The sequence below is a fragment of the Citrus clementina genome, unplaced genomic scaffold (genome assembly GCF_000493195.1).
Source record: "Citrus clementina cultivar Clemenules unplaced genomic scaffold, Citrus_clementina_v1.0 scaffold_8, whole genome shotgun sequence".
NCBI classification, from domain to species: domain Eukaryota; kingdom Viridiplantae; phylum Streptophyta; class Magnoliopsida; order Sapindales; family Rutaceae; genus Citrus; species Citrus x clementina.
Window position 1 is genome coordinate 22,279,208 of NW_006262022.1, and position 22,999 is coordinate 22,302,206.

The following is a 22,999-nucleotide window of genomic DNA, read 5'->3' on the forward strand; positions in this document are numbered from 1 at the left end:
ATTAAATATGTCCATCTATTTTAAGTAAGTAGCTGTCATGCTATAAATCAATGTTCATTATAATTTACAAATTTAAATTCATAACTCGTTATTATTAATTTTTTCAATTTCTTTTATTTGTTTGATACAATATTCATATTTATTATTAGATCACACATACATCCATATATGTCAAAGAGTATACACTTTGCAATATATGAGCCACTGAAAAATTGAATGTATTGACAACTTTTTATTTGTGAGTCAATTTTTATTTATTTATTTTGAATATTTCAATGTTCAAACAATAAATGTTCAACGGGATGCCATTGAAACTACAAGCAAATGGAACTCTTGATGTTGAAATATAAAAATCAAGAGTCCTTGAATATAAATATGGAATAAATAACCTTCATCTTCAAAATCTTATTTGGCACGCTAGATTTAAAAAAAAAAAAAAAGACATTTGCGTTTAGTTACTGGTGTTGCATCGTCATGTGAATTGGAGGTGGGATTTCATCAATCAACATTATATGTGGCAACTTGTATGACACGAGATATAGACTGTGCATGGGCCGGGCCTTGGACATGGGTCGGGTGTTTGAATAAGAGTTCAGGGAAATCCAGACAAGCACAAGCCCCTACGATTGTAATGTTTCTTGTTCAGCAGGATACCGAGTTAGTATAATAAAACACAAGGCTTCTCAGTTCTCAGAAGTTAGATCGTGAAGCCTCAGCTGATCAGCTTTGCTATTTACTGAGAAAGTGAATCAAATCTCAAAACGAAGTAAGTTCTTACAAACATTTCAAAGCACTGGTTTACTGTTTTTATTTCGAAATTTAACTGAATTTTTATCACTGGGTGAGCACTCTTCCTTAAATTTTATTACGCAGTTAATGGAATCGATCCAAGCCAAACAAGGACTTGTCGGCCCTAACGACCCCATTCAAAGAACCCAGTAAGCCCTTCTATTTTATTTTATTTTTCTTCTCTCTTCCTAGGGTTTTCTGAGTAATTTTTGGCGTACATTTATTGATATTTTTAAAAAATATTGAATACCCTATTCTCTTTTTTTTCTTTTTGAATTTATGAAATTTGTGTAGGTTACCATATGTGACTGGTACATCTGTTGTTGCGCTGAAGTACAAAGATGGCATATTAATGGCTGCTGACATGGGAGGTTAGTTCTTATGCCTAATATTTGTATTGATTTTTCAATGCGGTTTGTTTTGTGAATGTAAGAGTTGGATTTGCATTGTAAATTTGTGTTTTTTTTTTTGTTTTTTGTTTTATATTTTTAATGATTTTGCTTCAAGTGTTCTAAATTTAACTTTCCTCTTGAAACCATGGGCATTCTAACTTTGTGTTTTATGATAATTTCATGTCTAATAGTTTCACCTGTTTTATTTTTAATGCAAATGGCTACAATGGTGAATCTCTTCCTTTTAGGAAAACTGGTATGTATTAGGTTGATGGTGCAGTTAACAGTCTATTGTCTCTATGATTCCATTCTTGGGGTGAGAATTTCAAAGGCATCCATCACCAATTAGAAACATACGGAGTAGCCCAGTTTGGGGCTTAAAAGTTTACGTTTAGTGGTTATCAATGTTGTTCCTTCCATAAATGTATCTTGTTTTATCTATCACAAATGAAGTATAGTCTGGAATTAGAAAGGGTGCTTAGTGATAAAAAAGCTAAGGAATTAACAGACTGATATGTAGGTGTGGAATGTTGTAGAGACCAAATGATTGATCTTTAGTTCTCCATAGTTTGCTTCAGCTTCCTCCGCATTGTTGTTTAGTTAAATAAATTATAAATTGCCTGGAATTTGGAATGTTTAGTATCCTTTTCTACCATATGTTGTTTTATATTGACATTTTTTAGTATGAAGGCTGACTTGTTGCTTTAAAAATAATGTAAAAATTCAGGTTCCTATGGGTCAACAATCCGATACAAGAGTGTGGAACGGATTAAACCTATTGGAAAGCATTCTCTACTGGGTGCCAGTGGAGAAATAAGTGATTTTCAGGAGCTTTTGCGTAATCTTGATGAGCTTATGTGAGAACTGTTGGTTGATTCATATAGATAAGCTGGTAGTTTTATGTGAAATTTCTCACTCTCATTTATGGTTTGATGTTTGGTGTTTGTAGACTTTATGACAATATGTGGGATGATGGGAACTCTTTGGGGCCAAAAGAGTTGCACAGCTATTTGACCAGGGTCATGTATAACAGGCGTAACAAGTTTGATCCATTGTGGAACTCTCTTGTGCTTGGTGGAGTGAAAAATGGACAGAAATATCTTGGCATGGTAAGTCATTTTGCTATCTTTAATGACAGTCAGCAACAAATTGGTCATTTCAAATCCTGCTCGGGGAGATTTGATTGGGTGCAAACTTAATGGTTAGACAATGTCTATTATGGCACACTTATCTGTCTAGCTACTGTTCAGGTATCAATGATAGGAGTGAACTTTGAGGACAGCCATGTTGCAACTGGGTTTGGGAATCATCTTGCAAGGCCAATTCTTCGTGATGAATGGCATGAAAACTTGAGTTATGAAGATGGCGTTAAGTTGCTGGAAAAGTGCATGCGTGTGCTCCTGTATCGTGATAGATCTGCCGTCAACAAGCTGCAGGTTTGTTGAATCTTTATTTCATTTACTGTATGGTTGTTGTGTCATGCCATGTATATGACTAATAGTTGCTTCCATGATATTCTTGTAAAGCAACAATATTTGGGCCTAATTTAAGTACTCTGGGTGTACTTAGTGGAAAGGTGGTTTGTAGTCAACTTTAAGTTGCTATAGTTGAGGTTTTGCATGGTGATTCCCTTGTTCATTTTTTGGGGCGCTGTTGAATTTTGAGCCAATCCTTTGCATGCACTTAGATATTGGTGAAAGTTAACTATAGTAGAAAACAGAAATCAATTTCGAGGTTTCTCCTCATATTTAAATAGCCATATGCTTGTCTGCTTATTTTAAATCCCTCTTTTTAACTGAAGATGGAAAGACTCCCTGGAACCTTGGGGTACGGGTTCCGTAAAATCATTATCATGCTGTTCTGATGAAATTTGATTACAGGGATTGCGGTTTATTTATTTAATAATGGGCCTTGTTCAAAAGATAGCGAGCTCTGTTCCAGGATGCCTCTGTAGTTGAATGTCATCAATGAATCATTGCTTTGATGCAAACAAAAAAAGGGTTCCGGAGTGTCTCTCCCCTGCTTCCCTCAAACCTGAAATACCTTGTTTTACACTGTCATGAATTATCATATGCTTTTAATGGTTTCCCGTGTATATGTCAAGCATAGTTCATGTATGAATTCACTTGTAAGGATGGCCTGAATCTGAGAAAAAGCAAAAAATAACTTGGGATCTGTTTGAATGCTGAAAATTGCAGATAGCAAAGATCACTGAAGAAGGGACAACAATTTCCCAGCCCTACGCATTGAAGACGTTCTGGGGATTCACTGCATTCCAGAATCCAACAGCAGGTGCTGAGGGATCATGGTAGTTGGCATGAGATAGCTTCTTTCATGTCTCTTTCCCTGTGTTACTATGGAGTTTGTAGCTTCTTTCATGTCTTTTTCCCCGTGTTACTTGTGGAATTTAAGGACACATAATGGTTATCAGAATCATGCATCTTTATCTTTGTTTTAAAGCTGATGACTTGTAAGGTGCCACTTGATCCATAGGTTCTGATGGTGAGATGTTGGCTTGTGAGAGCAACTTTTATTTTAAAATGATTTGAAATTTTAATGCCCGCCTATTACTTGCCCACGTTAATGCCCATCATCCATGCATAATTGTGCACAATGGGAAAGATGTCGGCTGGTTTTAATTCTGCAGTGTATCTTTGCAACAATCAATCAGATTGGTCAATACAGAGCTACTGGATGAATCAGGAAGTATTATCCGGACACATTGTTTCAAAGTAATTTGGAAACACAAACGGATGTTTATAAGTAGCTTTTCTGGAGACCGGTTGACAAAAAGATCTCTAATAAATTTATTTGTCTCGGTGTGATATTAATTACATTATGTTTATGCGTAAAACAAAATCACGACAACAATAATAATAATAAAGAAATAAATAAATAATAAGCAAAAGCTAACTATCTTTCCAGTCCTCTCAGCTGCCCACTAGCTTCCCCCGGTTCCATGCAAAGAGGTTGGTGCAGGCAGGGAAACCAAAATAGGAACCAGAATGCCATCAAATTATTCAAGTGAAAAAGAAGCAACAGATTAAAAGAAACTAAGAAAATGCAACGTGAGAAGGATGCGAACCTCAAGTTTGACCATCTGTTGACCGCGGACGCATTGAACCTCGCAAACAGAAGACAATAGCAATAACTATATAAGCTTGAATCGTGAGTGAAGTTAGAGAAGCAACCCACCTCGTATAAGCCTCAGAATAACTTGGCAGGTTTTTGATCTTGATAACACGACACAAACACAGCAAAAGGTTTCTCACGCGGGAGAAATGATTCCGGCAGCCAAGCCCCTGTCGGAAACAAGAGAGCAGCGGTGACGGTATCATCTCACCTGCATGGCAAACATATTGATGTTGATGCTGCTTCATTGCTAAACAATCTTCTTTCATATTTCACATTTGCATGGTTGATTGTTTTCTTTCTCTATATTATTTGTAGCAACCAGCAAAGCATCTGCTCTCTCTCTCTCTCTCTCTCTCTCTCATCTCTTCAAATCTATATATATAGACAAATGAAAGCAGGCAAATTAACTTTTAACTACTAGAACCATTAATTACTTTATTTTAGAATTCTTATTAATTCAGACTGGCTCCTCTCTCCCTATTGGCTTCGTGTACAGATTATTTGAGGCCTGGGCAGTCACTTTCGTTGTTTTTTCATCCTCCATCAGTCCAGCGTGTGTGGCTGGCATTATTGCATTCCGACAAAACAAAAAAATTTAAGCCATGTTTCTGATATCATCTCCAGTACGTCACCTGGTGTACGGACACTGATAACGACTCTTATTAAAAAAATAGCTTGTGAGGAGGGGGGCGTCCACAAGCTTTAATCTCATTTATATTATTATTTTTTTATGTGGGATATTAATCCAAATGTTTTACCATTACTTCACAACCCACGTTCACGGCGGCCAATCGTTCATTCGCAACGTCGGTCACAGAGCCGTACTCTGTTCTAAATCATAAGGACCCATAATAGAACTCATCTATAAAGGCCGTGTTATAAAGAGAGGGCAGGGCGTACATGAACTTATATTTATACTGTTCTTCTTTAATTGCATCCTAACATATGCATTGCATGCATACAAAAAAAGGTCGTATCATCAATAATTGAGCGCTTTGTTTCATTTTGTGCCGGCTCTGCTCTCTCTAAGCCTCTCTGTTTTCTTGTTTTCTTCTTCTGACAGTGAATCGGTCAAGTGGGGCAGCTAAGAGATAAAAGGAAAAACAAAATGAAAATGTGAAAAGTATTGTTAATCAAAGATCAAATGATTGTTCTTTTACTATTAATTTGCTATATTTCAAGTTTACAAATTCTACATTTTTAGATTTTGAGTTTCACAATCTAAATTTTAAACTTAAAAAAATGACGTTGTTGTATCGAGAAAAAAAAAAGATATAGTGGCTGATTTTTGCCCACGACACACTTTGTTAGTCTACCATTTCAATTTCCATTCACTATGAAGTCGTGCTGTGTGTAAATATGCTCGATAAAATAGTTTAGAACCTTTTTGTACACATTAATACTTTTAATTTTATAATAGCTAAGTGCAGTCCAGTTTTGTGTTAATTTCACAGTTAAAAGCAAAGCCATGTCCTTTTTCTTTTTTCTTTTTTTCATTTTCTTCTTTTCCTGAGTGATTAATTTGTACCAAGGCTTGAGTACTGACGTTGATCTAATAATAAGCTTATCCCTTTTCAAAAAAAAAAAAAAACAATAAGCTTATCCTATTTCTTTTGCATGGTGATTGTGATTTATGAGTGGGCTCAAGCCGGGCAAAGGGCATTGATATTTTTATTGGGTAGCTTCAATTTTAATGCCTGGTGGGTGATTATTGATTGAGATACGTGGGCCTATGTCAAGGTTACAAATTGCGGCAAGTTTCTAATTTTCATTTTCATGCATACATTTATATACATTTATTTACATAAATCTTCCTTCCATTTAGGAATGGCAGAAATTTTCATGAGAACAGAATTTTTGAAGATTTTTTGTATTTGAGGAGGGTACATGAACGATTTTATACTCAATTTCTTATTCAGAAAAAGAACGGAATAATTTTTTACCTAATTACTTATTCGGGGAAGGGATGGGGATGAGGTGGAATCCCCATCCTCTCCCTATTTCTCAATTTTTATATTTTATTTTTATTTTTCTAGAATTATTATTTCAACAAAAAATAAAATTTAAATTGTAAAATATTAAATACTGGTGTAAATAACAAATATAAAAATATTTATACAAATAATATAAATATTAGTTAATATAAATGTTTAATATAATTTAGACTTAACTTCAACTAAAAGCACACAATCCCACTAGCTCATAACTCACAAATCAAACTTTAAATCACTTTCTCACAGTCTTTCTCATCCTTTCCAAATCATTCATGCAGTAGTAAGTACTCAACTCGTCTTCATCTCATCATAGCCCAGTAGCACGTTGCGTTGTTAGTGGGTAGCCTAACTCACCGCAACGTCAACTAACCAGCACCCATGGGGCTTTGTTGCGCCATAGTCGGTGATCAGCATGTATCATTACTCATGGATAACAATCACGTCAATATTGTATAAAAATCACATTATTTGAATTTTGTTTTGAAAATCATTATTTGAATATTATATATACCAAAACTTTGAAGGAGTAGAATGAAATACAAGGCCTATTCATGATCATTTTCATTTTATTTTATATATTTTTTGGTTAATATGATTAAATTAAATTTAAAAACTAAAAAAAAAATCAATTATTCGAGGATCCCCTATTATTATTCGGGGAGAGGACAAGGATCCCCTCAAGCAATTCTGATGAAACGAGAAGGGAATGGGGACATATGCAGAACATCGGGGATGGGTACGAAGATGTTGGTCCCCACCCCTCCCCTCCCCATTGCCATCCCTATTCCATTTGTATTTCATAAATTATTATCACTGTAAATTCAACACAAAAATTGTCTCCTAAATTTATAAAAGATGAAAAAAAAAGTATTTGAAAGTGTTTCTACGTGAGGCATTGAAGAGCAACATAATTTTTGTTGAAGTGTATTCTAATTTTTTTAATATATATATTTCTTAAAAGGTAGAGTAGGTGGACAAAGCTCAAATTAATTTTTCAGTTCCTTATTCCCTTTAAAATTCTAACTTAAGTGGTCAATTGAAAAAAAAAACTATTTAAAAGGACAAATATGACATTCTAACTAAGTAACAAAGAATTTTATTTTCTTTTTTCACTAACATTATAGGTATTGTTTCACAACAAAAACCAATTAGGCATCATCATGAACACAAACAAAAAATTAATATGTAAATCTTCTCATTTGTTAACGCACTTATTTAAAAAAAAAATCCTTGAATTGTGATCATGCATGTACAACATTGTTTTGCTACCATAAATCTATGATTTTAGTCACATCCACACTTTTTTAATGTAAATATTCTCGTTAGAGACTATTAAATTATGGTTAATGCTAAGTTACTTAGGGAATCCTTAAATTATAAAGACTATTTCAATTTTAAATTTACACCATGCATGATCCTACGAGCTAGACTAAGTAACTTGATTTAGCCGACATTATCAATTAAGCTTTGCGCTTCTTCTATCATTAAATATATATATATATATATATAACAACACTACACCATACACATGGTCAATGGTCACCTCAATTACTAGTAATAGAAAAAATTGAGAGGGACAGAAACATGGAATCACTGAAAAAAAAAAACCGACAAAGTGATTCTTCATATATATATATATATATATGGAAACATGTTTAGGGTTATCAAAAGATCCGAATTTTGACCCGATTGACCCGGCTCTAAATTTTTAAACTTTAACCCAAATTTAAAGGTTATAATTTAAGTTTGAACTTAAAAATCAAAGCTCGATCAAGTTCGAGTCAGGCTTTGGGCCTTAGCCAACTTGAACTGGCCCGACCCGACCGCTTAATAATAATAAAAAAGTGCATTTTTATTTGAATTGTACAAAGTTTTTGTTTATGCTTAGTTATTTATATGATTTTATAGTCAAGATATTTATTAGAGTAATTTTTATGTTTAATTCTAATATATTAGGGGAGATAAATTTAAATTATAGTCAAGATATTTATTAGAGTAATTTTTATGTTTAATTCTAATATATTAGGGGAGATAAATTTAAATTATGTAAATATTTAAAAAATATTTGGTCAAACTATGGTAAAGCCTAGCTTGACCTTGACCTGATTAAGGTCAAGCCAAGACAAAAAAAACTAGGCTTTGTATTAAATTCTGGCCCTTTATTTGTATTATCAACCTGACAAATTGCTAGGGATGGCAATGGGATGGGGAGGGGAGGGGAGGGGAGGGGACCAATCTCTCCTTACCTATCTCCGATATTTTACGTATGTCCTTGTCCCCTCCCCGTTCCCATCAAAATTACTTGAGAAAATTCACATTCCCTCCCCGAATAATAACATGGGATCCCCTCCCCGATCCCCAAATAACTAATACATTTTTTGTTTTCGATTTTGAGTTAATCATATTAAAATAAAAAATTCAAATAAAAGTAAAGTTTGAAATATATCTTACATTAATATCCATTACAAAAGTCATACATTAAATTAGTAAGTAACGTAGCATGTAAGGGATACAAACTTCTTTTACAAACTATCGTGAATAAATTAATAGTTTAATACAAAATTGTTACAAATAAAATCGAATTTAGATTCAAAATTAACTTTTTCAATGGTGACGTGGACACTTTTTAAATGTAGACTATTCCTTTTACAACACAATAGTTAAGTCGGAGCAAATCAAGAGCAAATATTAGATTAAATTAGATTAGATTAGATTAAATTAGAGATTAAAATTGTGATTCGCTGTGGGCAATTATAACATCTAAAAAAAAATACATTTAAGTTTAAAACATTTAATGAATATTAAAATTAAAACAAAATTTTTGGGCTAATAGAATTTACCCAGTTTTTTTAATGTCCTAAATAAAAATTTAGGACTTCAATTAGTTAATTAGGCCTAAAAGTTTAATAATATAAATATTTTAATATTTGTTATTTTTACCAATATTTATAATTTTATAATTCAAATTTTATAATTTATTTACTAGTAATTTTAAAAAATAAAAATAAAATAAAAAATTAAAATGGGGAAATGGGTAGGGGATGGAGATTCCACATCATCCCCGTCCCCTCTCCGAATAAGAAATTGGGTAAAAAAATTTCTCCGTCCCTTCTCTGAATAAGAAATTAGGTATGAAATTATTCATATATCCTCCCCGAATGAGAAAAACCCCTGAGGGTACTCGTACCCGTGAGAATTTTTGTCATCCATACAAATTGTCATGCCCAAACACGTTGAACATAAAAAGTGAGAGCCCCTTTAATCTTACTAAAATGTTAATTATAATTGTTTCATTGCATTCACAAAAGCGAGACAACCGTGGACTCGTTAGGCTTGAAACTTCTATCATAGGCTTCTGTTTTCGGCCAATTTTGCAATTATACAATTGTTGAAAATAATTAATCTAATTAGAGTTGATAAATTATAAAATTTAACACAACCGAATATCCAACAGAAATATTATATGAATAAATGAATATACGTCATTAAATTTGACATAATTATTAAATGGGTCAGGTCTGAATTGACATAATTTTTTTCATATTGAATCAGAGTTAAAATTCTTTACCTATTTATTCTATTAATGATACAATTATATTTTCTATTCTAAATTAATTTATGAGTTCTTAGCATCAAAGCTCAAATATTGGACATGATTTTCTCTTTTTATTTTCATTTTTTGGAAGTATGAACTTATACACAATGTTTCATTTATAAAATTTTATATGGATTTAAATCTTCAATAGTGTAAATATGTAAAATATAGGTAGACATATATATATATATATATATATATATATATATATATATATATATATATATATATATATATATATATATAGTGCGTGTGTGTGTGTGTGTAATGTTTGATGTAAGTTTTCTTAAATATATAGATATTAAACGGGTTATTGGGTAACCTATTTAAGTGTCGGGTTAGAGCCTCAATAATTTGACATAATTATTAAATCGGTCGTGATTGAGTCAACTTAAATTTAACACGACATGAAACTGATACAACACAAACACGACTCGATAATTCGTTTTGTCAGCTTTAAATCCAATGATAAAAATAATTGCGTAAGAGAATATTATGTAATAATTCTTAAACTTAGCAATAATACAGAATATATTTAGGATTTATTTTGTTTCGATCGTATAAAATTATTAATGCTTTATTTCGATAATGGATGCTTAAATAGTATTTAGTTAGTTGATTTAGGACGGTTTTTGACTAATAAAGATAGAAAATAACTAAAGCAAGAATGCCTAGTAATTATTGAGATTTTCATTTTAGTGGCACTAATATGTTTTTAAGACCACCCGTTATAAGATATATTCAATATTGGATGGCCATTTTAAATAATAATTTCCAAGAAGTCAATATTTTTCTTGTTGTTGACAACAACTAGGTTCTAATAGTTCATTAATTATTGAAAAGTAAAGAAACTAGGTATTTAATTTCAATTAAATATCTTCCTATAAGAAAGTAATCATTTTAGTGCGGAGGAAAAAAGTAAAAGCCACAAATCAAACATTGTACAAGCCACAATTTTTTTTAATGGATTCGAATGCAACCAAAAAATATTGAGACAATTCCAATGGAATATATTGCGATGATTTCATGAAAAAGCATCCAAAGCCATCATTGCAATTTTTTATTCTCAGAAGATTTATTATACTCATCCTCACCAATCTTGAACGGCAGATCATGAAGAATAATAGGAAAAGATTTAAATCTTATGATAAGGAAATTAATAATAATATATTATCTTTCCTTTAATTGAATAATCAACTTGTATTAAACTGACCACACATCTCAATCAAAGCAATATAGGTGAATTCTATTCATTTGTGTTAGGTTTGTGCTTATATTAGTTACATATTTTGAGTTGATGTATGCTTTCTATTTTATTTGTTTTTTGAAATAACCAGACATTTCGTTCACCCAAGTTAGTGAAAATCAATACATCATCACATATAGTATGAAAATATGATCTAGGAAATTTATAAATGACCCAAACATACTTGTGAAAATATTTTTCTAAAAAAAAATGATAGTGGCATTTTTCCTAATAAAAAATATGTTTCATGTATAAGTCTAGTAATGAGCCCACAGAGACTTTCCGTATTGCCATGAAACACCCCCCCACTCACATTTAATACTTCAATTTGATTTTGAAGGGGTCATGATCATAAAGTCATGGGGTCTTGTACAATTTTGATAAGATTGCAAATCCCCAAATGCGGCATGCCACATGGCTAAATAAAACTACCCATTATTAGGTGCCTCTCTACCCATACTTATAGAGAAATTCTAAAATAACTCATATGTATTACAATTAATTGATGTATGAATAATATATATAATTAAATTTAATATAACCACTACTTATATGATGTTTTTTTTAAAATAAATACACACGTACCATGACATTATTTATTTATTATATGACTGACATGATACTCAGATGTATTCTAAAATTCTTGCTACTTCTGAATTCAACTTACATATAATGTTTTCGGAGTGATTAATTGTACAAATTAAAGCTTACTGTATAACCTGATTTTATTGCTACAAAAATCACTTAATTAGAATATGAAGCAAAATATTGATTTTGATTGATGTCGCGTGCTTGCCTAGCTAAAATAAAACAAGACGGAAAAGAGAAACCCCATGTCCATCAAGTGAACTATCATCAAACCGAGTGATAATTGCTTCTTGAATCTTTGATCATCGAAGCAAATTAAGAGTGCTTTTTTGTTATTTCCAGTGTATTGCATTGTCACATATGAACTGTCGCAATAACACAACACAATTGACAGTTGACGCTTTCCTTCTGCTTTAAATGCCTTGGAAAAGTAGTGGCGAAATGACTGTAGACGACAAAATTCATCACTGCCCCAAGAGCCAAGAGCCAAGAGCTCATTAACATCACATACGCATACAGAAATTAATACAGAGAAGAAGAGCAAAACCCCACGCCGCTTTAATATATATAAATATACACAAAATTTAGAAAAAAAAAAAAAAGAAGAAGAAGAAAAAATGCAGTCGATGTTGAATCTCCATGGAAGCTATGGCCTTCCTCTTTGTGTTTCTGGGATCACTCCTCATGATCATCTCAATCTCTCCAACGAGTATATGGATACATTTATAACTCTCTCTCTCTCTCTCTCTCTCTATCTCTCTAATTAATTTCGAAGTTGTTGTTTTGAGTTATTTTCATCAACGTTTTTGTTGCAGGATGGCGGATCATGATCGCAGAAGGGAAGCGATGAAGAAGCAGAAGCAGAAGCAGAAGCAAAGATCATCATCACTGCTTACGGATCATCGTCGTCATCGTGAAGACCAAGAAGAAGAAGAAGAAGAAGAAGAAGAGATCATCATCACTTCAGAAGAGGGTGAGCTGCAGCTACTTGTTATCGATGATTGTGATTATGAAGATCTTGCTAGGGTTTTGCTGGATCTGTCCAACATTTGCTTGGCCTCTACAGCAAGAGCTGCTTAGTATATGGTTTTACTTAATCAGCTAGCTCGCTTCAAATTACCATTATCATTGCTAATTACTATTATCATTATGTAAAATTTAAGATATGATTTTTCCGGCTTAATTAATTTAGTCTGATGTTTAATTGCTTTGTTCTTTCTCTTTTGGGCTCGATCTTATCCCTATGTACATGTTCCCCTCTTTTTGCTTCTATCTTTTCTTGATTCTTTGTCTTTCTTTTGAGCACGTAGCCTGCGTGGACTGAACTGACAGCCACTACTAGATGCAACAACACTGTATCTCCATTTTTGGCAAATTCCAAGAAAAAAAATAATGTATGCATTTCTTAATTCATCATCTTATCAGCAGATTTGTATGAATTAAATTAGTCCAAAATTAAAGATAACATATGCATATTAATTAAACCAGATATATCAGTAAATTTGTAAACGTGAAAAAATAATTATGTTTAGGAACCCTTTGTAAAGAAGATGAAAAACGGCAGCTTCCAGATTTAGAGTTCCATCTAACATTCAAACAAGTCATAGAGCAATAAAAGCCAATCATGCTACTACAATTTACTGGCAAACCCAGAGTCCTGTATTAACGGCCAAGACTGTGGACACGTCCTGTCAATCTTTTTTTTTTTTTTTTTCCTCTCTTTGAGCGGTGAGATTATCAGTTTCTCCGCTGAAAATTAATATATATCACTTATATTTTTCGGTTCTTATAATATTTAATAATGTCCTTAATACAAAGAATTTGAATGAAAAGAGGGGTTATTTGTTTGAGATTTGATCTTAGAAATATAAATTATAGGATTTCTTTATGATGCTGTATTTATTTTTACAGTATTAATAGTGGGACTAATGTGGACCCTTAGAAATAAGAGTTTTAATCTGAATTATTCATTTAATATAATGGATAATTAGATAATTAATTAAAATACACCAGGTAACTTACAGGTTGCAGATAAATATTAATTTTTTAATTTTAAATCAATATTAATTTCGGAAAAAACCACCCACACCCCTAAGATTTGCTAAAATAATTATATAGGTTCCTTTAGTTTCATAAATAGTCACATAGACCCTCTTAATTTCGTAAATGACTATTATACCTTTTGACTAAATCAATCTAAATAAATATAAATATAGTAATAGGATAAAAATAATAAATAAAAATCATATGATACAAATAAAGTGTTACAATAAATATAATTGATAAAATAAAATGTACAATAAAAATTTTGTTAATATTAAGTTATTATTAGTCTATCCTGACGAATGAACTAAAATATATTAATCCAAAAATTGATCTTAAGATTGATATTAATATAGACATAATTAAATAAGTTATTGTTAATTTTATAAATTATTGTGAATGTTAGGTATAATTAATTAATTTTATTAGTATGTCAAGTAGATTTTAATATTAGTAAAAAGAATATGACAAACTAATAATAAAAGAATATGAAAAATAATAATGTTAAAAATAAAATTTTTAAAATTGAAAATATTTTATAAAATTTTATCTTATGTTATGTATTATATTTTTTTAATTTAAGAAGTTTTGTATGACCATTTAAATAAAATTTAGAGGCGTGAGTGGTCTTTTTCCTATTAATTTTGTAGCCTATTTGAAGTACTATATCATTTTATATCATACAACGCACTTAAGATGTTGATTTTATTAAGGTGTTATGTTATTAAAAATTAAACTTAGCATTTATAATGTACTACAACTTTAATGTAAAATGTAATAAAAAAATATAAAGACATTTTCGAGTAGTCAATTTTAGTTTTCTTTTACAAAATAGTATTATAAAAGACAACTGGTAAAATGTAATAAAAATGGTAAGGAAAAAAAGTTAGTAGATGTGATTCTCCTTATTAAAACATATGAAGTAATACACATACGCACACATATTCAGTACTTCTATTTATCCTTATTTATTGATAGGTGGGAAATTAAAATCGTATTTACCCTAATGTATTATGAATTGATATGTGAAATATAAATATTATTAAAAGTTAATTCGCAGACTGATGAAGTAAACCATCCTTTATGAACATTTGATACATTAATCTAAGGTCAAATGAGATATATCACATGATATTTTATATAGTAGTCCAATTTTCAACATTTGCATATGGTTTTATAAGCTAGTAAACCAATAAAATATACCATGAGAAATCAAAGGTTATTCCACGGCCATGTATTAGAATAAAATAATCTAACAGTACATACTATATCTGATCGATAGATTTTGAAATTAGTTTGATTACATGATAATCGAGTTATCTTATAATATTAAGGATATGATTTAAGTAATATTTTAGCAATTTTGAGTTTCACATTGAATTTTCAAATTAATTAAATGTTGAAACCCTTTCATGTTTGGCCTGAAATTACAACTTGATAAAATTACAAAAAACCAATAATGAATGGCGTAGGATACATAGTAAAATAAACTTTAAAATGTATTTAAACGTTCGTATGAATTTTGTGGAATTAAATAAAATATGTTGTTCAAGTGAAATTGTGAGAATATTTAAAATTATAGGGGTGGTCACTGAAATTTCTCGAAATTGAGCCAACCCCATGATACAGACGGTTTTGTTTTGACAAATACGATTTGTTAGCCACTTTGACTGTTGGTAGAATAAGTTCCTATCGGCAAAACACAATTCAAACTCATCTTGGCAAAGAATAAACAGTATCTCATCAAGGATCAAATCTAAGCGGAGTTTTTGTTCAATCAATCGCACTAAATTCGAGTAGAGTTCTTAGTCAATTAATCAAGTTGTTTGGTTTTGAAAAAAATTTATATTCAAGGTAAATCTGGGAGCTGTCATTACAAAAAGCGATGGATATTGATGAACAAGATTAGTACTGATATGTTCTTTGTAATTTGATATTTAGAATTTTTATGATTATTTTGTTGTTGTGTAGAGAAATGGTTATGACGAGATTTTGGCTATGTAACCATGTAATGACCAATGCTTTAAAATCAAACACTTGTTCGATTATTTGTCCAAACCAAAAAAAAAAAAAAAAAGGCACGTAGAAACATAAGAGAACTGAGAATATGATGTATTCCAGTCGTGCTTCTTGGAGAAAGAGGCTGAAAAAAAGAACTAATACATCATTTAAGTTGGTTGTTTCGATGCTTCTGAGCAGTTTGTATTGTTTAAATCATATCTTAATGTAGAAAAATTGAAATTGAACATTGTAAAATTATTTGAACTTCTAACAAATAGAGCTTTCTAGGGGGACATAGGTTCTAATTTTTTTCCTGAGGAATTGATATCATTTAATTCAGAAACTTTTGGTCTTGTGTAGTTTGAAGACTGCTGTCACCTTTGTGCACTAAATCCTGAATATCTCTAAGATAAGAAGTCCGAATTTGATTCTGTAAATTTCTTCCACAACTAGATACATTTATCTATCCAAACATATATATTATGTAATGTCATATGTTCTAGATCAATACAGTTAAATCATGGAAGTTGGCTGATAATCAGAGGCTTGGTTGCTTCAGTGATTCTGAGCAGTCAGCATTCTTTAAGCCATATCTTCATGTAGAAAACTTCAAATAGAAAACCGTAAAATTATTTGAACTCCTGAAAAATAAATCTTTCTATAGATATATATTTTCTAATTTTATGCCGTTTTAATTGATATCAGTTAATTTAGAAACTTCTGGCCCTGTGTAGTTTGAAGACAGCTGTGACCTTTGTGCACTAAATCCTGAATATCTCTAAGAAGAGAAGTCCGAATTTGATTCTGTAAATTTCTTCCATAACTAGATACATTTATCTATCCAAACATATATATTATGTAATGTCATATATTCTAGATCAATACAGTTAAATCATGGAAGTTGGCTGATAATCAGAGGCTTGGTTGCTTCAGTGATTCTGAGCAATCAGCATTCTTTAAGCCATATCTTCATGTAGAAAACTTCAAATAGAAAACCGTAAAATTATTTGAACTCCTGAAAAGTAAATCTTTCTATAGAAATATAGTTTGTAATTTTATTCCGGTTTAATTGATATCAGTTAATTTAGAAACTTCTGGTCCTGTGTAGTTTGAAGACAGCTGTGACCTTTGTGCACTAAATCCTGAATATTGATAACAGTTAAGTGAAAACTTCTGGCCTTGTGTCATTTGAGGATAGCTGTGAGATTTGTTTATTGAATCCTAAGTATCTTTAAGAAAAGAAGTTGAAATTGAATAATGTAAAATTTCTCTATAACTAGACATATTTGTTTATCCAACCCTATATAGTATGCAATATTATATATTTTAGATTAGTACAGTTTAATCATGCAAATTTTCTGATAACAAAATGTTCAATATTGTTTTTGCAGTTATCAACCAAAATTCAAAAGAAGCAGAGTTTGACATTCCTTCATCATATGAATTTTTGGTCAATCAATCTGACTAAATTTGAGTAGAGTTTTTTGTCAATCAATCAAGTTTTTCGGTTTTCAAAAAATTTATGTTCAATGTAAATCTGAGAGCTATCATTACAATAAAGCGATGAATATTGATCAACAAGGTTAGTATTGTATATATTCTTTGTAATTTGATATTTAGAACTGTTATGATTATTTTGTTGTTGAGTAGAGAGATGATTATGGGGAGATTTCAGCTATGTAACCATGTAATGACCAATGCTTTAAAATCAAACACTTGTTCGATAACATTGTAGGGGTTCGATAACATTAAAACATTTATTTTTAAATATGAATAAAAATATATTTAAAAATAAATGTAATACTGTAAAATTATGACACTAGTACAATTATTGGATAACATAAAAACAAGAAAAATGACAAACGCACCCCCAACGTTTAGATAAAGGGACAAAAACTTCCCTAACGTTTTGAAAAAGACATTTACACCCCCATTCACTAACAGAAACAGTAACTTTTAATAGAAATTACAGTTATACTCTTTTAGCATATAAAAAAAATATACAAGTTTAACTTGTGGTATTAATACCATAAAATTTTATTTAAATTTTAAACTTGTATATTTAACAATTCTCCACATGTTATCATTTAAACTTGTATATTTATAACTAATTTTTTATGTTATTTATTTATGGTATTAATTGAAATACAAGTTAACATTAATAACCAATTTTATTTATTTTTATTCTTGAGTAATGAATTAAATTTATTTGGCTTGAAGAGGGAATTTGATAAAAATTTAAATAGAGGAATTGGGTAATGAGGGTATATTTATAATTTTATTAATAATATATGGATAAATTAGATAATCAATAATTTTTTTTATATGCTAGAAGGGTATAACGATAATTTATGTTAAAAGTGACTGTTTCTGTTAGTGAATGAGGGTGTAAATGTCTTTTTCAAAACGTTAGGGGAGTTTTGTCTCTTTGTCTAAACGTTGGGGGGTGTGTTTGTCTTTTTTCCTAAAAACAATACGAAATAAGTGGTATATACAGTTTATGGGAAATTGACTTTTATTTGTTTTACATGAAGTGTTTTACATGAAATAATAATTATCAATGAATCAATTATAATGACTGTTAACGATGACATAAAAATTTAGTACCTTTCTTTCAAAATATTAGAGAAATTTTTTTATTCATATAGTTTTGGCCAAAACTTGATAGTACTGCTAATATGAATTTTACAATGTCAAAAACTTTCAAATCTACAAAGTAGAGAGCTACAATCCATTAAAAAAAAAAATGCTTCCTATCTCCCCTCCATCTTCAGCTCTTCGCTTCACGCTTTTACTTAACTTCGTTGTCCTATTTCTATCCAACAAAGATAAGGACGTCATTTCAATCTTTTTTTTTTTCTTTTATTCAAGCTAAAACGACATCGTTTTAGCCCTTGTTTTCTTCTTGGTTAAGGCAAATTGCTCTCTTTCTATGTGTTCTCTCTTATTTTTTCGCAGATGAATTTATGATTCTGATTTTAATCCGCACGCTGATATTCAAGCCATGAATCGGGCACATCGAATTGGACAATCAAATAGACTTTTAGTATATAGGCTGGTTGTCCGTGCCAGTGTTGAGGAGCGCATCTTGCAGCTTGCAAAAAAGAACTGGAGAATTGGAAGAGATGGACAAAAAACTTTGGCATCAATTTCACAAATAGAAAACTGCATGACTTTCACAATTACCAAACATCATGTCCTTGTAATTGTGTTTTCCAAATTTAGCAAAATCTTCGTAATTGTAGCTAGCCGCTCCTATGATGAGATCATTTTAATAATAAAGACATAAACACTCCAAAAAATTGAGTCAGTAGGAGGTAGTTGGCCAGCCTTTTAGCTCATATCTCAAGCTCAACACAGCCCCTGCAACTTTACTTGGATCTCAAAAGGAAGTGGAAGATATTCTACGATGGGGAACAAAAGAGCTTTTCAATCATTCTCCTAGTATTAATGGTAAGGATATTGGTGAAAACAATACCAATATAGAGGAGGCTGTAAGAGATTTGGAACAAAAACACAGGAAGCGGGGTGGTGGTCTGGGGGACGTGTACTAGGATAAATGTACAGAAGGCACCACCACCGACAGAGAAAAAGAGCAATTTGGGCTGTTGTTGATTTTGCCTTAACCAAGCTGAAACGAAGGGGAAGAGAAACAGAGAAAAAAAGGATGTGAGATAAAGAGAAAGAGAGCAATTTGAGGCCAGTTAAAACAGTGTCGTTTTAGAGAGAATGAAAGAAAAAAAAAGAAACAATAACGGCGTCGTTTTGGTTTAATTCAGGATTTGAGTTAGGTAAACTAGCATTTTCCATTTAAAAAAGGAGAAATGAAAACCCAAAAAAAAAAAGAAAGGAATTTAATGGCTGCACGTGCAAGGCAATTCGTAAAATAATCAAATGGGCTCGATGCTTGGACTTGGGCTGATCGATTAATCTATTTTAAACCAGAAGCATAAATTGTGGCATGAACCTTTACACGATTTGACTTGTGGAGCTTTTGAATTTACCACTTGCTGCAGTCAGGTGTTTTTCATCAAGAATAACATGCAAATGAACGAATTGTACAGGCTAAGCAGCACAATCTGCAGATTGTTTTTTAAAGGTAACAGCTGAAAACAATTGGATAATCAAACGAAATTTTACTTTTTTTCTTTTAACTGACTTGTATGGTGAGTGGATCGCTTCATTTCAAAGTTCACCCAACTGCTATATTAAACAAAGCAAAAGATATTATGCCAAGAAATGAAACAAGCAATTCAGAATTATTATAATATAGACTAACATAGGCACAAGTGAATCACATGCATGAAAAAATTAAACCGAATATTAATATGCATGTAAAGAATAGACCACAGCTAAGTAGAGAGCACAGTAACTAGAATAGAAAAACGAAAAGTAGATATCAATTCCGCAGAAACAACACAATGACAAAACTTCTGAGCCGATTCAGATGAAACCGAACCACCTCAAGTATCAATACAAACAAAGACCATAACTATTAATAAAATTGAGACTCCAGGTTAGAGCTGCGCCACCGCCTGTCAAGCACCCAATTCTGGGAATCGGTACCCGACACCAAAGGCAACAAACTAAAACCTAAAAAGGAAAGCATGCATCGAACTATAACAGTACCAAAAATAACCAAGTTTGTATAACTACAATTATTAAAATAGACTCCATCTGCGGATAAAGCAACATTAACCAACCCGATTCACTTCTTCTTGGCTGCAGACTTGGTGACCTTGGCACCTGTTGGATCCTTCTTTTCAACATTCTTAATCACACCAACAGCAACAGTCTGACGCATGTCCCTAACGGCAAAACGACCAAGAGGTGGGTAGTCAGAGAAGGTTTCAACAACCATGGGCTTGGTGGGAATCATCTTAACCATTCCAGCATCTCCATTCTTCAAGAACTTGGGCTCCTTCTCAAGCTCCTTGCCTGATCGCCTATCAATCTTCGTCACGAGCTCAGAAAACTTGACGGCAATGTGGGAGGTGTGGCAGTCAAGCACTGGGGCATATCCATTTCCAATCTGGCCAGGGTGGTTCATGATGATGACCTGTGAGGTGAAGTTGGCAGCTTCCCTGGCCGGATCATCCTTCGAGTTGGAAGCAACAAAACCACGCTTGAGATCCTTGACAGCAACGTTCTTCACGTTGAAGCCAACATTGTCACCCGGAAGGGCCTCCTGCAGAGCTTCGTGGTGCATCTCAACAGACTTAACCTCAGTTGTCAATCCAGAGGGGCCAAATGTCACCACCATACCAGGCTTGAGGACACCGGTCTCAACGCGACCCACTGGGACGGTTCCAATGCCACCAATCTTGTACACGTCCTGGAGTGGCAGACGAAGGGGCTTGTCTGAGGGCCTCTTTGGCTCATTGATATTGTCAAGAGCGTCCAGCAGGGTTGGACCCTTGTACCAGTCAAGGTTGGTAGACCTCTCAATCATGTTGTCACCCTCGAAACCAGAGATGGGCACGAATGGGACTTTCTCGGGGTTGTATCCAACCTTCTTCAGGTAGGAAGAGACCTCCTTCACAATTTCATCGTACCTAGCCTTTGAGTACTTGGGGGTGGTGGCGTCCATCTGCACAAATGAATTAGCAAAGGCAACATTAGCACACTAGCTAATCAAGACATAAAACAAAACAAGTGAACCTCGCAAATTAAAACATCACCGTAACTCATGCAGTGCTCACCTTGTTACAGCAGCAAATCATCTGCTTCACACCAAGGGTGAAAGCAAGCAAAGCATGCTCACGAGTCTGACCATCCTTGGAGATACCAGCTTCAAAACCACCGGTGGTGGAGTCAATGATAAGGACGGCACAGTCAGCCTGTGAGGTACCGGTAATCATGTTCTTGATAAAGTCACGATGTCCGGGAGCATCAATGACGGTGCAGTAGTACTTGGTGGTCTCGAACTTCCACAAGGCAATATCAATGGTAATACCACGTTCACGCTCAGCCTTGAGCTTGTCGAGCACCCAGGCGTACTTGAATGACCTCTTGTTCATCTCAGCAGCTTCCTTCTCGAACCTCTCGATCACACGCTTGTCAATACCACCAAGCTTGTAGATCAAGTGTCCGGTGGTGGTCGACTTTCCAGAGTCGACATGGCCAATCACCACAATGTTGATGTGAGTCTTCTCCTTACCCATGGCTGTTAAATTAACTGAAACTGGGGAAAAAAAACATAAACACATTAATAGGACAACTTACTATAGAAAAATCAGTACAGTAAAGGGCATTCACAAACACATCCAGCAACGAGCAAATTAAAAACTCATAATCCATTTACAATCAAGAGAAGGAAACAAAACACATAAGAATCAAAATAATCATCATTCAATCATCAGACACTAATAACAGCTTTCTTGAGTTTAGTGTCCATGAATCAAGCTGAAACTATGCCGCACAACAGTAACAATTTGGAAAGTACTGGCAAATCTATACAAACTTTGCTAAACAAATATTACTTTGAAACCGAAATATTCAAAAACATCTGCTAAAAATATTCATAATTTTAAAAAGTGGCCATATTAACAGATTCTCAATCAATGAAACAAATAATTCAGATTAGATTCAACAAATCATAAAATAAAAGAACAATTGATAACATATTGACATAGATCAACGTAACACAGTCGCTAAATAACAATAAATCTTGGTTGAGCTACACTATAATAAACACAAAACAGCAACGTTTAGATCATATTATATTCCAATGCACCTTGTAAAGAAATCATGAGCCATAAATACATAGATCTACAAAACAGAGTTGCTACATATTTATAGAATTAGACTGAGCTTAGCTAAAATAAGTACAAATCGAAAGCATTTAGATCATATTATATATTCAATAAACCTATGAATTAATCACGAAATATATGTGAATCAAAACAGACATAAAGTACATATACGATAGCATATAAATCAATCGAATATCCAAGTAAACAAACAGATCGGATCATCTAAATGCACAATAAATTAAAAAAGACCGTCAGATGTTATCAATCAGATACGATTTCAAATCAGCAAATACAGTCAATCAATCAATCGAACAAAGCATTAGACGCAAAACACTAGATCAAGCTGAGTAGTTGATCGCTTACCTTCGAAGAGACAATTGAAACCTAGCCGCAGAGCAAGCAAGAAAAGAGGGAGGGCAAAGAGTGATGAGGAAAAAGGTTTGCTTAGTTTTTATAGAGGC

At 32.4% G+C, this 22,999-nt stretch overlaps 3 protein-coding genes across 3 annotated transcripts; 2 read left to right on the forward strand and 1 right to left on the reverse strand.

The window, feature by feature from the left end:
• The first annotated feature begins 604 nt into the window (after positions 1–604).
• LOC18033979 (proteasome subunit beta type-4) lies at positions 605–3,738 on the forward strand. The gene is made up of 7 exons (XM_024178763.1): positions 605–766; positions 874–938; positions 1,084–1,160; positions 1,909–2,038; positions 2,131–2,290; positions 2,432–2,617; positions 3,380–3,738. Exons 2-7 carry the CDS (start codon positions 877–879, stop codon positions 3,491–3,493), a joined length of 729 nt encoding a protein of 242 aa, XP_024034531.1. The 5' UTR covers positions 605–766; positions 874–876; the 3' UTR covers positions 3,494–3,738.
• Positions 3,739–12,103: 8,365 nt separating this feature from the next.
• On the forward strand, positions 12,104–12,950 carry LOC18035361. Its single transcript, XM_006424565.2, has 2 exons — positions 12,104–12,448; positions 12,555–12,950. The coding sequence occupies exons 1-2, from the start codon at positions 12,357–12,359 to the stop codon at positions 12,817–12,819; spliced, it is 357 nt and encodes a 118-aa protein (XP_006424628.1). The 5' UTR covers positions 12,104–12,356; the 3' UTR covers positions 12,820–12,950.
• A 7,206-nt stretch (positions 12,951–20,156) lies between these two features.
• On the reverse strand, positions 20,157–22,969 carry LOC18033667 (elongation factor 1-alpha). Its single transcript, XM_006424566.2, has 3 exons — positions 22,902–22,969; positions 21,486–21,967; positions 20,157–21,373 (listed from the first exon to the last, which is right to left on the reverse strand). The coding sequence occupies exons 2-3, from the start codon at positions 21,945–21,947 to the stop codon at positions 20,492–20,494; spliced, it is 1,344 nt and encodes a 447-aa protein (XP_006424629.1). The 5' UTR covers positions 21,948–21,967; positions 22,902–22,969; the 3' UTR covers positions 20,157–20,491.
• Positions 22,970–22,999: the final 30 nt, after the last annotated feature.

What these genes read in the sequence shown, in the direction of transcription:
- LOC18035361 (XM_006424565.2), top strand. Translation starts at nt 12,357, where the DNA reads ATGCAGTCGATGTTGAATCTCCATGGAAGCTATGGCCTTCCTCTTTGT. An exon ending in CATCTCAATCTCTCCAACGA is followed by an intron (nt 12,449 to 12,554) that starts GTATATGGATAC and finishes TTTTTGTTGCAG; the next exon opens with GATGGCGGATCATGATCGCA.
- LOC18033667 (XM_006424566.2), bottom strand. Translation starts at nt 21,947, where the DNA reads ATGGGTAAGGAGAAGACTCACATCAACATTGTGGTGATTGGCCATGTC. An exon ending in TGATTTGCTGCTGTAACAAG is followed by an intron (nt 21,374 to 21,485) that starts GTGAGCACTGCA and finishes TCATTTGTGCAG; the next exon opens with ATGGACGCCACCACCCCCAA.
- LOC18033979 (XM_024178763.1), top strand. Translation starts at nt 877, where the DNA reads ATGGAATCGATCCAAGCCAAACAAGGACTTGTCGGCCCTAACGACCCC. An exon ending in AATGGCTGCTGACATGGGAG is followed by an intron (nt 1,161 to 1,908) that starts GTTAGTTCTTAT and finishes GTAAAAATTCAG; the next exon opens with GTTCCTATGGGTCAACAATC. An exon ending in CTGCCGTCAACAAGCTGCAG is followed by an intron (nt 2,618 to 3,379) that starts GTTTGTTGAATC and finishes TGAAAATTGCAG; the next exon opens with ATAGCAAAGATCACTGAAGA.